Below are 17,981 nucleotides of genomic sequence, written 5' to 3'. Positions count from 1 at the left end.
TTGCTTAAACTGGAGTTTTTGATTGCTGTCTATGTTGAGAACTTATCTCTGGCTGAGCCCTGAGGCAAGTCAGCCACAGGCTGAAGACTTCTCATAGCAGACTTTCACGTGATATATTACAGACCATCCTGGAAGTTCTTTAACTCTCCTAAAAATGGTCCCTACTCTTAAAAATGCTAAGAAACTGTCATCTCCCCTCTACATCCCAGGAACTGAAAACTAAAACTTACTTCCTCCTGCCTACAGAGACTGTAGGACAGGGCAGCCCCTCTACGCAAGGCCTCACGCCTGCAGCCTTGTGAGGCATGGTGTATGTCCTGCTTCTGTGGGTGCTGGCAGTTTATATGGAGGTTAGAAGTGTCTGCCCAGGCTCTCTCACAGGTCCTGCCATTCAGATCAACAACTGGCATGTGGCCAGGGTTCTGTGCACAGAAACAGACTTACAGCCAGGACATCTGGACACAGCTGGAACACACAGGTTCCTGCTGAACAGGTTCCTCCCTAACACATCAGAGGCTACTGCCTCAGTTGTTGCCTCTCAGAAGTCACAATTAAATCCCAAGAAATGATGGCTGGACCTACCATGTGCAAGGCCCCGGGTTAAAGCCTCAGAACTAAAGGAGGGGAGCCTCCAAGAAATGAGAACCTCATAAAAATTTTGCAGAAAGCTGTCTTCAAACTACTGTACTTGAACCACTTGCACTGGAATCCTCTAGGGTATCGACTAAATCCTAGAATCCTCTAGGGTATCTACTAAAATGCAAAGCCCTGAGCCCCTCCTGTGATCTTCCGAATTAGGGTTTCTTTTCTAACATCCCATGAGAAGAGTCGTTTAAGCTGGGAGGGGAGCACAAGCCTATGCTTGTCAGCACCCAGGGGTCCTTTAAGAGACGTGGATGAGGCCTTGGGGAGGGCAGGAAGAGTCCCTCCATCAGTCCACACTTTTCTTCATTTGCTTACCCTGAGTCCAACTGACCGTCACCCAAATTCAAGAAATTATTAGTTTCTCTGTGAAACTAAGGCTGAGGTTAAAAATAAAAATCACTTTAGTCTTCATACATCCTAGGATGGCAAGTCTACAGGTACAGGGCATGTCTGATGTATTGACTTAGTCTTCTAAAACCAGCACTGAGGTGATAATTCTCCCACCAGACCTCCCTGGGAACCCAGGGCAGAGACAATTCACCAGGCTGGATGGGCCACGGGACTGGCCCAAGGGGGCAATAGTGATGGTTTATATGATGAATGGAAAGCATATGGATTGATTTAACTTCAAGATACGCATAGGCTTAAAAATTAAGGGGCAATGTGTTTAACTAACCATTTGGAAACCAGTCCGCGGTGCGTGCCAAGCCCAGAGCGTGACCAGACTAGCTCCTCTCACCACCACCCTGGCCTCATCTGTCAGGGCTCCGGATAGAGTCGTGGTGGCCAGTTGTCTGCCCCACGGTCCTGCCTGGGAGTTTCCCACGTGATGGTGAACAGGTGCAGCTGTGGACTCACTGCCGAAACCAAGCCCTTTCCCGGCCCCCACAGGTGTGCGATGTCCACCTCTGCTGTGGCAGCAGACATAGAAGCCGTTAGTGACGGCCTGGATGCCCTGCCTCAGCCTGCCGTCTGTTGCCCGGTAGCTACTCCAGCATTTGGAAAGGGCCCACCAGTCCCGCTCTGCCTCCTGAAAGAGTGTGGTGTGGCTACACCCTGCAATCCACTCCTACTACTCACAGGAAACACTCACAGGCCTTGGGCCTGGCCTTCGGAACCTTTCGTCTTGCTCTCCCCGAGCTTCCCACCTGTACCTGCCTGCCCCTCTTCCCTCCTGAGTCCAGTGCAGAGCTGGCTCACGCCTCTGCCTGCTCTCCTAGCACAGGTGCCGCATCTGTTTTTCTCATCACCTGGAGCCCAGGCCCGTCGTAACAAGCTTACTAGCTATTTGTTGAGTAACAAGTGAAGATTTTTATTATCAATAACATACGCCCGCTATGTACCAGCAACTGTGCTGAACGCTTATGTAGATCATTTAATTCTCATAACTACCTATGAAGACTGTGGCCCTGCTCTACAGAGGTGGCAGCTGAGGCTCAGAGAGGTTCTACAACTTGCCTTGGGTCACACAGCTGTTAAATAACAGAGGCCAGTGTACCGCTGTGCTGCACCCAGAGACGGTACTTAAACCTGGCTGTCTCATTGCAGAACCTGTGCTGCTAACCACCTTGTAGAATAAGCCAGTCACATCAACAACAGATGGTAGGATCCAGGAGATGTTAAGGCCCAGCTGAAGAGCAGCATAAAATAGTAGTAAAACTAATAACTATCATTTATTTCATATTCAGTGTATGACAGGCACTGCAATAAAATGCATTCTCTCTGCAGATCCTAACCTGTAAGATAGGCTTCCTCTCTAGCTTACCTGGGAGACAACAGGAAGGGTAAACAACTTGCCCCAGGTCACATGCTTAGTAGCACTGGGGCCACATTTCGGATGCTGGCCTGGGACTAGCATCTGAGGGCTGAAAGATGTGACCTCTGCTGACATTTGTGTATTAATATTATTTATATTAATATATTGGTGTTTATTACCTATTTGAGCATGAACAAATTTTTTGTTAGTCTTTTTGAGACAGGGTTTTGCTATATAGTTCAGGCTGGCTTTGGATTTACAAGCAATCCTTTTGCCTCAGTCTCCTAAATGCTGGGATGATAGGCATGTACCACCACTCCCAGGATGAACAAGTTTTTGTTTTGTTTTGTTTTGTTTTTGGTACCAGGAATCGAACTTGTGACCTCACACTTGCCAGGCAGGCGCTTATGCTGCTGAGCTATATCTCTTGCCAAACAAATTCTATTTAGTTTTCTCATATCCATGATCTGAACAGCTGAGCAAATATATAGGTAGACAATTAGCAGAGATCTTACATGGCTTTGATTCTTAACATGCTTACCTTCTCCCGTGTGTGCCAGTTTATGAGATAAACATCATGTTTTATTACAAATAAATCATAATTTTAAATCATGTGCACAATATAACAATACTACATGTAGATATGCCTCTCAATTTCTATGCTTTTAGACATTGTTTCTATAATTAGTGTATACATCATGCTTCTTTAATGCACTGATCCAAGATTTGTGACAGTGGAGATATTGACAAAAGTCTGATGAATATCTGCCAAACTATGCCTATCGCTGTTAAACATCTAAGTCACAGGGAGGCTCTCCACCCATCTCTGCCCTGTCTCAGGTGTCTGAGTCTTACATCACAACCACATTTTCACTCGCCCGTGCACCAGTGTAGATGCACGTAAGTGTGCATTTGTATATCTGTGTATCTCTCTGTCTACGCCAGGATGGGGTGGGGGAGGGGGTGTGGAAATGAGAGAATTATTAAATGCCAAGTAGATGTGCAATAAATTCCATTGATTTTATAAACTCCAACTTGTCTTCAGTCTCCTTCCATTCTTTATCCTGGGGGCATTGCAACAAAAACCTATTTTAAATACCTTGGCTTCCTCCTTCCCCCTCCCCAAAAAAGTGTCAATATTTTATTTGGATTTTTAACTTCACTCCATAACAGTTGTTTGACCTCCTGACTCGTGCAAGTCACATAAATTCTGGGACTTTATTCAGGAGCCATGTTCCTGCTATTGAATAAGCAATTTGGGAGGGTGAATTAATGACTTGTGCTGTTGCTGGAAAGTCCCTGAAGAAATATTAAAATTGCTTGCAGACTGAATCGATACTCAGTGAACACCCAGCGAGAAGGCCTCCACTCAAGGAGCGGCCACAGAGGCCGGAGTCGGAGGGGAATTCCTGCGCCCAGCCTGGCAGGAGTCTCCACCCGCCCTCCTTCCTCCCTGGAGCTCTGTCATTTTCCATAACAGCCAAGTCTTATTAAATCCCAGCCAGGAGAGAGCTGATTTGTCCTGTCTCAGAAAGAGGCTCAGGGGACAGTTTACTCTCACTAGCAGTGAGAGCCCCGAAGCCTCATGGGGGAGATGGCTGGAGTTGTCCACCTGCCCTGAGGCACGGCAGACTGGGGCAGTGCCCTAGGCGTGCAGTGGGCCTAGTGTTGCAATGCTGGCTGTGCCTCTGTGCCTCCTGATTCAGCCTTTGTACGTGGCTGTGCTTAGGGAATAGGGAGTGCGGACTGTGCTATGTGCCACTGTGGACCACGCTGTGCTGACACATTCTGGCTGCAGTCCGGGACTTGCTGTTTCGTGGCATTGTGTCCTCAATGTGCTTGCACTGTGTGTGACATTGAGCTGCAGGAATTTGAGTATTGTTTGGAGGCAGACCCTGTGCTTCTGCTTTGAGTGATCATTGATCATATCGGCCTCTTTTTATTCATAATGCCTGTCTCAGAGACTGGGTTAATGAGTGTCTCTTTAGTGATGTGGCTGAGCAATGATGTCAGATCTGGGTGACAGTGTAAGATTTGGGAGTTGCTTTAATAGCCCTCCTGGTGTGCTTGTGAGTGAGAGTGTCCATCCTCTGGCTTTTTGGCTCACTCGAGCCAGTCATTTGGAGAGGTGAAGAGATGGGGGTGTGGGTGTTCCAGAGATGCATGACAATCAATCACTTCCTGATGATTCAGTGTACACTTAGTCTTCTTGGAGCCAAACTACCACTGCGCCTTGACTCCACCATGTGGGTCCTGGCTACCTTCCCTGTACCTACCTTATCTGGGGAGTGGAGGTCCAGGGCATTGCCTAAGCGTGTTCAGATCCCAGTGAGCACTAGAGGGGGTGGATGGGAGCAGACACCTCCAGCCTAGCGGGGACAACACAAACTCTAGCTACCAGACTCCCTGCCCTCTCCACTTAGCGGCACTGGCCAACCACTGCCCTTCCTTCCCAGGGTCCCCTGATGACATGTCGCAGGAGCAGCCACATGAGGTCACACACCACAGCTGAGTGCAGGTACAAGTAATGGCTGTGACCATCCACCAGGGTGTGGGGGCCTTGATCTGTGCTTTCATGAATTCCTTTTTATGAATTCCTGGCTAGCCACTAGACTGCATGTGCCTAGTGACCACATGTGACTTCTCCAAGACAACAGACATGCCTGCACTTCCCTGGGTCCAGACAGATGGGACCCTGAGTTTCAGAGCCAGTAGGTACAGGTTCAAAAGCTGGGACCTTGCTCAAATTATTTAATTTTTCTGCATGCCAGTTGCCTCATCTATGAGCAATCCTGTAGAATTCTGTGTGGTTATTCATGAGGCTTACATCAATCAGTACACAAAACATGCTTCTAGTAGCTTCTACTGAAGTCAGCACTGGTCAGCTATGCTTGTAATGATGGTGGTGATGAACATAAGGGTTTATTACATACAGCAGCCACGATAGGCTAATACATATATAGAGCGTGCTATATTAGAATCCAAAAATTGGTCAGGCACACCTGTACTCCCAGCACTCCAGAGGCAGAGGCAGGAGGACCACCGCAAGTTTGAGGCCAATGTGGGCTACATGACTGAGTTCAAGGCCAGCCTGAACTACACGGTGAGACTCTGTCTCAAATCAATCAATCAATCAATCAATCAATCAATCAAGGTGTATGTACATGTGTGATGCTGTCAGGCAGCATGGGCTGGGGGCAGCTCCTTCCTTAGAGCTAGTCCACTTGTGCAGAGGCAGAGGTTGACAGAGACCCCACTGCCCATCTCCACCTCGAGGTGGCAGCCAGCTCTGTGGGGATGCACAGGCACAGAGGAAGACTGCAGCCCTCACGCAAGTTTCACGCTGACTGGAAAACAAAAAAAAAAACAAACTTGGAGCTCTCAGGATTCCCATTTAGCTTATTAAAATTTTCCCTTATAATTTAAAAAAAATCTGGACCTTTAGCAGCTAATGCATGTAGGCAAGGAGTAGCAGGTGTGGGTACTAAAGCTGGGGACTAAGGATGGGTAAGACAGTGACTGCAAGCTGCCGGGTAAGTGAGAGTCAAGGTCACTGAGTTGGACGTGTTCACTGAATGAAATCAACAGGGCAGGGAAAACTTTAGGCAAAATGGGACTAGACCCTCGCCGTGGAAGGCGCCAATGGGACCTCCTGTGAGGACGGGAGGCACACTGTCGCCGAGCGTGGTCCTGCAGTCTTCAGCTTTGCTCTTCCGAGTCAATGGATAAATAACTGTATCACTGTCCAGTTACTTTCAGATGTGCACTGGCTAGGTTAAGCCCAGAGTAAGTTTTCCTTCTTAAATTTCCTCCATAAGTCGCTTTTCCTCAGCAGTAGAAGTAGCTACCGTGATCATCAAACACCCATGTGTCCTGGGTGTATCCAGGCATGTGGACCATGGCTACGGAGTGCTCTGAATTTGCCCAGTACTTGCTCACAGCTCCCTCATCCTCTCTGTCTCATCTCCATGTTTTCCTCCCATCCCTACCTCTTCCTGTTCTCTCTCTTGCCTCTTACTCTATGACATTTAAGAATCAAAGGACCCTTCAAACCTATCACAGGAGTTTTCCCCCCTACCATTTCATTTTATCTGTACAAAGAAGCTACAAAATGCAAAGCACCACAACCATGAAAATGCCATGAAGCCTGAAAAATGCCAACCTTCAGCTCCTCAAGGAACAGCAGGCTCATCCTAGAGCAAGGGTATGCCCTGGTACACAATACACACACACACACACACACACACACACACACACAGGAAAGAGAGAGGGAAAGAGGCTGGGTTTACAAAGTGGATCAACTAATGCTGTTCAGTGATGAGAGGACGGAGTTTCCTGGAAAATGCAGAGAGCAGACTCCTTCCCTAAACCCTGCCCTGAAGACACTGTCATCCTCCCTAATGTTCCTCTACACATCTCTGCTCAAAGATATCCTTTTAGCTCTTTACGCTATTTTATTTAAATGATTTCAATGTTTATGTACACATTTTGACATAGACATGTAATAACAAGCACACATTTGACTATTACTATTGCAGTAAGAATCACTAGGCTTTATGGAGCCCTTAATATCTGTCAGGTACAATTCCAAGTAAGTTTACATGGATCGGCTAATGTAACTCTCAAGAGAACCTAGATAAGCCCCACACAACTGCCCCCGTGTTACAAGAGTGGAGAAACTGGGTCTGCAGGGCCCACGAGGTCGGTCTGTGTGCACCGGGGGTAGGAGGCTGGATGCACAGCCTCCCTCTAGCTTTGTACTACGACACACAGATTGATGTGGATTTCCTGGCACACGGTAGGAGTTTACTAAAGCTTTGCTGATCAGATAAATGAAAAAATAAGTGAACAGGCATGTCTATTGAGAACCTGATGTTTTTCCCTTAAGATGGCAAAGTGAACTTCCTGAGGGAAGCCAGCCCAGTGGAAAGCTTGCATTTACTTGGATGGAGCCACCTCCCTCCTGACCAGCATCAGGGATGGAAGAGGGCTCTGGGCGGTGCTTCTGTAGGCATCTCCACCCTCGCACCAGCCCAGCCCGGCACAGCCTCTCTGCCATGGGAACTCAGAACCAAATGCATCATCAAACACTGCTCTAACTGCAACAGTGTTTCTAAGAATATTTTTCTCTGGAAACAAATGTTTCCCAATGTGTTGACTCTGTGCCTGAATGAAAATGGAGAAATCCAATCCATTAGGTGGATATATCTAAATCACCAGATTTTTGGCATCATAGGGACAACCTTTAGAGATGATTGACCAAAATTTTTGGTTTCTATCCAGATGTTTGGGAGTTGCCATGGTCATTAACCTATTTGTCAGCAGGTGCTCATGCATTTCCAAGACACATAAGTGAATACTACAGAGGAAAAGAATAACCCAGAATAAAACAGACTAAAAAGGATGGGGGAGAGCTATTCGAAGTCAGCCAGGCAAGCAGCCCTCTGGGAAGGGGTTACTATCTTCAAGACGCATTATTAGAATGTGGATCCAGTTCATAAGAGACTCATGTATTTACAGACCTTTAAAAACCACACACGGTTCTACCCTTGACTGTCTACAGACATGAGCCAATCAGATCCCTACACAACAGAGTGATGACCAACCCCAGGTCCGGCAGAGCCAACAGTCCACTCACAGTCTGTCTGTGCAACCAGCCCACCCTCTCCACACCGATGCTCTCGATGCCTGAGTACCCGGGCCCTGGCTGTCTTTACCAACTGCCAGTCCAGGCTGCCAACCGTGCAAAGCTGGGTGAAAATCTAGTTTGTGGCTGCCTTCTCCCTTCCTTCCTGCCTCCACATCTTTTCTCTGCCTGAGTTTTAATAATACCTACAACTGGCTTATGTACAGCAGCATAGCTGTCTTTTAGTGTCTCTGACTAATACATCCAAATGATTTTTGTTTCCCAAGTTTCCTCTCCTCTCAGCTTAATTTATTTTTAGTAAATAGAGACTTTAGATCATTCCATTTAATAGCATTTAGGTTATTGCTCTTATCAAAGGGATTGTGGCACTAAAGGACTCCTTGTAAGGGACATTTGTTTTTTCTTACCAGCAAGCGGCTCTCCCTATGTGTGAGAAGGCTGCGCGCATGCAGGCGGGCATGCGCGACGTCCTCCCTAGCCTGTGCCTCTCCGCTCCACTGCCCTGTGTCAGTGCCACTTGGCACAGGCAGGACAAGCCCGGCAAAGGCCTGGTGTGGACAGTGCTGACCCTCAAACTGCTGGAGATAAATCCAGGCTGCAGCCCCTCCCTGTGAATGCTGCTCAATTCTAGCAGCAGGCCTGCATATGCCCAGTGGGACACTTCCTCTGAATTCTCCCTCCCACGCACACTCTCATTCTGGAGCTGCAGAGAAGGCCTGGGGTACTGCTTGCCCACCAAGTTTTGGGGATCCAGTCCCCAAGAGGCTTGGTTTGTGTGTGTGGGGAGAGGACACTGCCTCTCATATTCCTTGGCTATTGTTGCCTTTTCTCCTTCTCTTATCCTTTTCACACCTGTTCCACATCCCTAACTGGCCTCTCTCTTCACATGGGACTCAGTCTTCAGGAGACAGCACCTGCAGAGAAGCAGTTACCTGACCTGACAGCCCGGAAACCAGTAGCTTAAAGGCCAGCCCATCACACCACTCCTAGAGATAAATCCCATTGTATTTGCATTTTAATTTTCCACATAAACAAAGGCCCAGAGTACTCACTTGGGCAGGATCACTGGATGAATTTAATTAGAAATGAAAAGTTTATAGGGCCCTCTTTAATGCGATTAATGCTCAGTTAACATTTATCACGTCGGTATGCTGGAATCACCTTTTCTAAGCAGTCACTGGCCATGAAATGAATTTCTCTCAACTTTTTTTGTCCCCATCCTGGGAGGTCATCCCCTAAGGAGTCTGTATGACCTTCCACTGTCTCCCTGGGGCAGTTGAGCTGAGCCAAAGGGAAGCGAGGGTGGGGGAAGCAGCAGATGCCTGCGCAGGGAGGGAGGACAGGGCTGGAGTGAGACAGGAAGAGCTGGCCCAGGCTGGGGGCTGAGCTTCGTAGTCTGGCTGGAAGGCTTCAGAGTCCCAGCCCCAGCGTGCCCGCTTCCCTCTTCCTGTCCAGGAGGCCAGACAGCCACCGTCCTTGGAGAAGCAGGAACACGAAACCTTGACTCAATGGGTTGCTTGAGGAAGCCTGGTCCTATCTCATTTATTTCTCCTCATTCTTTAATTCAGGTCTGCTGAGATTGGTCTCCTGTCCTCAGCCAGCTGATCTGAGTGGTAACGAAGAGATGGAGGAGGAGGGGAACGGACTGGGGGTGCCCCCTCTGCAGGTGACAGGAGATCACCGCCCTGGCTTCTGATCCTATCCAAACACAGGCTCGCTTTTTGGACACAGGTAAACAAAAAGGAAGAGACTGACACTGGATTTCCTTGTGTGATTTACACATGCCCTCCACTCCAGCTATTACACCAACTTCCCGCGGAGCAAATGCACACTGCTCTGTGGCCACATCTCCAGACACTCGTGTGCCAGCAAACTGACTGCACTGGGGCCTGTGGTGAACACGGGCTGGCCCTTGCCTATCACAGCATCTGTGGTCCTCTCTACTCTGCGCCCTCTGGATAACAACCCCCTCAACACACAGGCTCCAGTGGGCACAGGGGCTCTGGGCAGGAGCCACATTGTCCCCTAGTCAGAATCCTGAGCGAGCTGCAGCACCTAACTTCCAAATACCCCCTGGCATGAGACAGCACCCTGGGTGTGAAGGTCAGGCTCAGCTGGATCACCCAGCTATGCATTCTCACAGCCATGCAGACCCTCCTGCCTACACATTCACCAGATCCTCCCAGACGAGCTGCCAACCCAGCACTGGGCACTGCCAGGTATGAGCTGAGCAGCCAGGGCCACAAACTCTGGGGGCCCAGGAAGAGCACCGGGGTCAGGGAGCCTGTCCTCTGCATGGACTTCCTCTGTTTGATTCTGGGGTCTCCAGCCTCCCTTCAGGTTTCTTGATGCCACCGTGCCTGCCAGGTACATCCATCCCTCTCTAGCCTGCCGCCTCAACTCCTGCCAGGCCCGGAGCTTCCCAGCCGTCCTCTGGATTTCTCTGGCCCTGAGTCACAACCAAGGGAGATCACCGATGGACTGAGGCAGCAGAGCCAGGCGTCCCAGGGAACAGCCAAAGGCTCAGGTAGCAGGGTGGGAACGCAGACCACCCTGGAAGCAAGGGCTTCCCTCCTTTTCTTTTGCCCTTGCTGCTGCTCACTCAGGGCTGCTGGGGCCAGCCCGCAGCACCCAGGCTGCCACAGCCTGACACTGACAGGCCCTGCAGCCACATGCCCCAGCTGTCAGGCAGCAATGCGCAGCTTGCAGCCCTGAGATTTTACCCCCAGCCCACTTCTCTGCCTCCACTCCCTGCTCAGAAGTGTGTTCCTCTTCCTCTTCCCTGACTGATCTCCCGTTTCTCCTTTAGCAACTGGGCTTCTGCTGGGTGCCCACCATCCTGCACTACAGCTGCCTTCTGAGACCTTGCAAAGCCCTAAATGGCTTGACTCAGAGGAGCAGGACCAACCTTGACCTGGAATTCTGCAGCTGCACTGTCTGCACCCTGCTGTGCGCTTGGTCCCAGCAACCCAGCTGCCCTTTCACTTTTCAGCTTCTCGCCTTCCTCACTCCTGCAGTCTCCTCACCTCCCATTCCCACCCAGGCACATCTCAAGATTCCCTTGTGGCCAGAGTGGGTTCTACTCTCCTCTCTTCCCTTCCCTGGAGCCTCTGCACTAAGGGGCTCTGGTGCTCACACTAAGTACTTACTACCGTTCTGGCCAAAAACAGAGGTTGGTGTGTTGAGATGCATAGATTAGGGGCTGTCACCTGCCAGCCAGGACAGAATCAGGTCCAAAGCTATGGGTTTTGTTTTGTTTTGTTAGCCGTACTAGGAATTTAACTGAGGGCCTTCACACTGAGCTACATTTCCGTCCTTTTTTATCTTGAAAGAGATCTTGCTATTTTGTTTGCTCAGGCTGAGCTCAAAGTTAAATGACCCTTCCACCCCAGCCTCCCCGAGCACTGGGCTCACAAGCCTGTACCCCACAGTGCCATAGTTGTGCTTGACTTGACTCTTGGCAAACACCAGGCTGAGCTTTGGGCACTGCTTTCTCCCCCTCTCATAAACCTGAACCTCTTCAGAGGAGAACACCTCCTGAGCTTAAAATACAAGCTATCTTCCCATCATATTATCTTTCAGGAAATGCAGGAACGGGTCCCACAGCTTCTGCAGCTAGAGGATGGGCTATGCATGTTTTCTCCTTTTCAAATAAAAACTGCAACCCTCGGCAGCAGTAAGGCGGGACTGGGGACAGACAGGCAATGCTGAAAGCAGCTAGAGCTGCAGATCTGGGGTGCTGGGAGCAGACAATGGGCCCCCGGATTAAGGCGTTTCCTTGTCAGGCCTGCTGGGAAAACTGGGAAGCAGGGCCTTAGCCTCTGTGGGCTCAGAGGGAGCCCCTACTTCAGCTTTTTAGGGAGTTTGGTTGATCTTGTACATCAGTTACTAGTATTGCTACTCTGTCTCCAAACCACTAGTCCAGCCCACAAGTACGTCCCTTCACAGGCACAAGCAACCCATCCTACCACCACTACAACACTCGCCATATGCACTTCAAAACACACGTTCCCACCACCCTGAATTCCTGAGTTGCCTCTGATTGCCTGGGTCTACTATGTAACACAGGTCTGTGCCTATGCCTACAGGTGTGAAGCCACTGCCCTCCCTGCCATGCCCATGGCCTCCCCTATCTCCCTTTCTCCAGTCACCCTTGTTTCCCTTCTCCAGGGTCCACTCCTGCCTGGCCCCATCCCCAATTGGCCAATTCCCCTCAAGGCCCCGTACTGAACTGTCCTGTTGTCCATTTCCCAGGGACAAGGGCTCTGGTTACAGAGTTATTGATTGGTTTTCATGCAGACAGATGGGCCCTTCCTGGGCTCCCATGGAAACCCCTGGCTGTATGGGCTGATTGTTGCCTCTCTGGGTATAGGATTGCACTGGAGACCACCCTCCACGCAGCCTCCTTTGCCCGGGCCAGGACGGAAATAAATGGAGGCTGCTTGAGCAATAATAAAAGCAATTGAGTAGGTTACCTGTGCAGACACAAGATTTATGCCTTTTCATATTTAGTGTGATTGTTTTATCCAGTTCTCGAGACAGTTGGAATCCTATTTATTTAGGATTTCCCCTCCTTTCCTCCTCTTTACAGCACCCTCGGCAACCGACTTGGAGCTCTGGTCGGGAACAAGCCATCCTGTCTGCCTCTTTTCAAGAGACAGGAACTCAGAGCCACCAGCCACCACCCTCCCTGAGGCCTTCGTGTGGTCTAGACACTCGCAAGCCATACACCAGGAAGGCATCAGACCAGTGTGACTACTGGCCAACAAGCCCAGGCTAAAACTGCTGCGGAAACAGAAAGGGACTCCTTAGGAGGGAAGTCTAGCTTGAGTGAAAAAACAAGATCAACATTCATGCCTCCTCCTAGGATGGACAGCCCCTGTAGAGGAAGCCCTGTCTGGGGAAGGGTGGCCGAGCAAGGGTACTGGACAGCAAACAGCTGACAAAGGGCTGCCATTTCTGGCCCCAGTCTGCATAGCCCAGGGTCCAAAAGCAAATACTCTGTCCTGCTTCTTAGGTGGTAGAGTCATCAGCTTGCTCTGGCTCTGGGCCCAGAGACTGAGCAGCTACATGGATGTGAGATGTGGCAGGCAACACCACTTCTCCATCCCACTCTTGGGCTAAGCCCAAGAGCCAATCAGAGAACCTTCTAGAACTGCAGCTTCAGAAGAAAGAAATAGGTCCTAGTCCAGAGCAGTCCTTGCTGCAGGAAGAGAAGGCATGCGCCCAGGCTGAGGGAGAAGACCAGGGGACAGTGACTGTGAGCAGCAGGCTCCGGAAGGGTTCATTCTGGAGAGCTGAGGGTGGGGAGTGTGGGGCAGGTCTGGAAGGAGATGCCTCTCTGGACGGCTCATCCATGGCCATCCTCAGGGGGTCTTCGGTAACCCTGACTTTGCAGAAATTTGTGCTGCTTTCTCAAAGAAGTGGAACTCCCTGCCCAGAGCAATAGCCAAACTGGAAGACGGCGGGAAAATCAGTTTCTCAGCCCCTTATGTAGGTGACTTGTCTCCTTTCTGGCACCTTGAATCTTTTTCCATCTCTCCTCCTCCAGACCATCCCCATACCAAGTTCAATCTGGAGCCGCTTATTCATAAGCACTGCCCTCCACAGCAACTCCCTGAGCAGCAGCCCAGAGCGCAGTGATCGGGAACCCAGTATTTGGGAGGACTCATATAAATCCCACACGCTAAGATAACCCAGTCAGTTCTTGGGGTTTTGGCCATGGTCTCGAGAGGCTTCCTGACCTGCTCCTGTAGCCCAGGGGGGAGTTCTACCAGTAGGAGGATTTGCTAAGGAGAATGCAGTTTGGTTGGCCAAGCCTTTATCGAGACAGGGTTGGAGAGTGCCGAAACTGTTTCTAAAGCACAAAAAGCAATTTAGTTTATAGCCATAACAGCATATTTCAAGTGCGGCAACAGCATCTGTTTGGGGAAGAAATGTTTGGGCGAGCGTGTGGACTTCCTCTTTTGCCAGTGCAGGCTCCTGCCACCCTGACTCACAACTGTTAGAAAGGACCTGAGCACAGACCACCTCACCAACAGCAAAGTTCCAAACTCAGAAACTCCCCATTTCCCGCCACACTGTGGTTTGCACAGTGAGGAAGCGCTCCAGTAGGATTTTCAAAACAGAGCAAGGGCCAACTTCTTAGCATAACCGGCCATGCTAGCCTTAGATAGGCTCAAAGATGCCCATCATCCCTTTCTTTCCAGAACAGAGAAGGAAGTACACTAACGGTGGGGTGCCCCACAGAGTTTTTCCTAAAATGAACCATGGGAGGCTCTGCCGGAAGCAAAACCTAGGACAACATGACCATGCCCTGTTGACCAAGCGGGCTCTGAAGCATAACTGTGGATCCACGTCCTCTCCTAATGTGGCTGAACCTGCCCACAGAGAGCTACTTCTCCACAGTCAGAGGAGGCCTCTGTCCTCTACGGGCAGCAGGGCTTGTGCCAGGCCCATTCCGAAGCTGTGGGAGCCGTCACCCAAGGCTGTTCCTTTCCCGGAGCTCATCTGCTGGGCAGCTCACACAGGTACTTTCTTCCAAGGCTGGTGGGTGCAGCTCATGATCTCTAGAGCTTGGTTGGGAGTCACCTGTCTCTGCTCTCTATCCTCAAACTGTGTTCTAAGGCAGCTCTCCAAAACAGCTCTGTCAGTGAGGGGTGTGTGTTGGGGGGAAAGGGAACAAAGGGTGATAGGCCTGGCTGCCCCCACCTGCCTCAGCTATAGATGAATTGGGGTCCTCCAAAGGCTGCCGAAGTTCATCCTGGGTGGTGAGCAGCTCTCTCTAATGTTCTCCAAAACACTGCCCCCCTGTCAGTGCACTGCTCCTGCCAGCTCCCTGTGGCTCCACATGCTCTCTCCACAAGACCCCAGCTCCAACCAGCAAGCAGCCAGGAGGCACGGTTAAGGATGACTCCAAAAGCAGCGCGCTTCCCCTTTCTACTTCCCTGCTGCCTTCCAGCCCTAGCTTCCTCCCAACTTTGAAATACGAAATCCTTTCCCCCCTCCCAAACCAGAATCTTTCTCCAGCTCCTCTGGAAGGTATCTGAATGTCAAACCAACAAGTTTTCAGACCTGGCTGAGCCAGGTCCAAGGAGCTGGAGGGTTCCAGAGGGTGCGTAATTAGCTGATCAGTATTATGTTACCCCATTCATAACTGAATAACTATTTTAATACAGATGGCACACACTGGGATAATTTCTGGGGTTGCCTCGCAGTACATTACAGTGTGAGTGTGGTAGAGGGAATCTTCTTTAGCCAAGGTAAATTCTATCAGCTAATTTTACTTGCTGTTTTCAGGATAATTGGGATAATTTCATATCATCTGCAAATATTTTTTTAAAAAACCTATAATAAATGATGCCAATTGCAGCAAAAAGCACGACCCGAACTATTGGTGGTCCTGATAATAACAAGCTTATAAAGAGCACAAAGAATAATGGTGTGACGCTCAGCCCTTTTCTCATTTGGGGGCGCTTTAAAGTGGGGCACTTGACTCCAACAGGCCATGACTTACACAGGGTGTCTTACAATGGTTGGGCTATACAGTTCTGCAGTCAGGAAGCTGGGTTGGGCTCCTAGTCCACCTGTTGCTTTGCGCTCTGTATAGCAAGGGCCAACTTCCCAGCATAACGGGTCATGCTAGCCTTTGACAGGCTCAAAGATGCCAGAGAAGCATATGGCACATAGTCAGGATGCTTTCGTGGGAGGTGCCCATGGATTCTCTCAGAGGGACCTAACTCTGTCCTCTGGGGACCTAACTACCCTGGATGTCCAGCTGACTGACTCTGGCCTGTGTCACTCCGTGTACTTGAACTTGTCATCAGGGCAAAGACTTCAGTTTCAAAACCAACACCTTAGCTGTGAGGAGCATCCCACAAAATTCACTCTCAGCTTCCCAGTTCTCCCCCTTGCCTGGCACCTCTCTCCTTGTCCAGCTCCTTCATGCCCTGCCAATGGCTGGCTGGCGGTTGGCATTTGCTCCAGGAGCCTGGATGCCAGTGGTTCTAGCCTGGAAACTTGTTCAGAGCTGGCTAGCAGGACCGAGGCTCCTGGGAAGGAAGCTTTGTGGGAGTGGTGAGGGAGCCAGGACTGGAGGTTGCCCCCAGACAGGAGCATGCCTTAAGAAAGGAAGTCTGTTTGGAAGCCATGAATAGACACTGGTCATTTTAAAGGCTTCACTATGGGCCGTGATTGTTGCTAGATCCCGAGGCATGTAATCTTGGAGACTTAATTACCACAAATACTTGGATTCATTTCCAGGACACCAGTGGGGAGAAGCCTGGCAGGGAATACCCAGTGCTGAGCCGGATACAGTTCTGTCTGTCCATCTCTCTACCCTGTAGGTATCCTCTCCCTGCCAAAGGCCAGATAAAGGGCAGAGCCTACACCTTGGAAGACACCCTCAGCATGCAGGAGTCAGGAGCTGAGTCCTGCTGCCCAGGCCCAGGGAGCTTGCTCACCTGTTGATGGAAGAGACGCTGGGCACTGTGTCGTTGTCGCAGATGCCCTCAGCCAGGAGCCGGTCACGGATCTCCCAGGCAAACATGGTTGGGTTCTGTCGCTTGTATTCAGCAATCTTGTCCACTACTTTGGGCGTTGCCACTTTGGGCTTAGAGCCACCGATCACACCAGGCTTGATGCTGCCAGTCTCGTAGTACCTGCGCCGGGAAGCCGGCGGGGTCAGTGGAAGCAGGTGGTGGCTGATGTTGGGATGGGGGGCTGCAGGCTGCAAAGCCACTAAGCCACTCTCCCGCCCACCCACCCACTTTAGCAGCAGAGTGCAAGGAAAAGGGCCAGAGTGGCTGAGCCAACTTCCGGAGGGTGCTGAGCTAAGGTGAAGGGCATCAGGAGGAAGGCAGGGAAGGACAGCCACGGCAGGGGCTGGGCGCACACCTGTCATCAAAACCTGCGCCCCTGGAAGGAGAGCCTGGGGCTGAAACACCGCCTCCAGCCCTTTCCGGCCTCCTGCAGGGGGCCCCCTCTGGGAACCAGCACCCTCCTTCTGCCTGCCCAGTGCTATCTCTCCTGGGGATCTGCTTTCATGCGCTACGACCTAGCACTTCTTCAGACCACCACCACAATAACTCACTGGAAAGAGAGCTCTTCCCTCCGGATGCTGGGAGTAGAAGAAGTCCTCTAGGGCCCTGGAGCAGGGTGGGCACTGGGCTGACTCTGCTCTTCTGCCACCAAGTGAGCACCCTTCCCGAACTCAGTAGCTGCCTGGATCCCTCCAGCTGAAGAATTTCCTTCTCTCCTACCCAGTGCCTCAACTTTTAGCCAACTCCTTCCTGGAGAAGGAGACAGGGTGCCTCCCCAAGGCTCCAGCCCTCACCTGCCCAGGATTTTGCTGACACAGCCATGGCTGACCCGAAGCTGCCTGGAGATGTCGCAGGGCCGCACACCCTGGTGGGCCAGCTCCACGATGCGCTGCCTCACCACGTCGGGTAGGGGCCGGCCGTTCACAAACACCCCCCCGAGCTGGTTCACACCCCCGTGCCCTGCTGGGGAGAGACAAGAAAAAGACAGCACCCCACACACAGCAGGGACCAGCCATTAGTCAGGGTCGGAATACTAGGAATGGCAAGAGGGGCAGGCAGGGCCAAGGGGCGGGTCCCTGAACTCTCGGAGATGGTGGTGGGCTGGTCAGTATGCGAAGATTAGGGATTGGAACCGCCAGGTAGAGACGAAGGTGCCCAGATGCTGGGCAGAGGGCTGGCAAAGAATGTGAGTGAGACCCTTGCGATCTGCAGGGGAAAAGTGAGAGATGAATGGAGAAGCCTGGAGAGAAAAGAAAGGAAAGAGGAAGAACAGGCGTGGGGAATTAATGCCAGGGAAGGGATACAGGAGAGAAGGTGCAGGAATGAGCCATGAGGGGTGATGGGTGCTGAGGCGCTCCAGGGGCAGGTTCAGGGTGCAGGGCTGGGAAGCTGA

The 17,981-nt window shown here is 50.9% G+C and overlaps 1 protein-coding gene across 1 annotated transcript in view; it reads right to left on the bottom strand.

The window, feature by feature from the left end:
• Pax2 (paired box 2) overlaps positions 1-17,603 on the bottom strand; it is a gene marked incomplete at its 5' end in the record, with an annotated part of 66,856 nt that extends 49,253 nt beyond the window's left edge. The window contains 2 exons of the mRNA XM_063235990.1: positions 16,511-16,708; positions 17,383-17,603. Of these exons, the coding sequence (XP_063092060.1) occupies positions 16,511-16,708; positions 17,383-17,603 (419 nt within the window). The remainder of the gene's footprint in view (positions 1-16,510; positions 16,709-17,382) is intronic.
• Positions 17,604-17,981: the final 378 nt, after the last annotated feature.

This window comes from Cavia porcellus, unplaced genomic scaffold (genome assembly GCF_034190915.1).
Source record: "Cavia porcellus strain 051 isolate PalLab524CR breed Dunkin Hartley unplaced genomic scaffold, mCavPor4.1 scaffold_2, whole genome shotgun sequence".
In the NCBI taxonomy this organism is placed as follows: Eukaryota; Metazoa; Chordata; class Mammalia; order Rodentia; family Caviidae; genus Cavia; species Cavia porcellus.
Note: the sequence above shows the minus strand (reverse complement) of the source record. Positions and strands in the feature narration are given on the sequence as shown.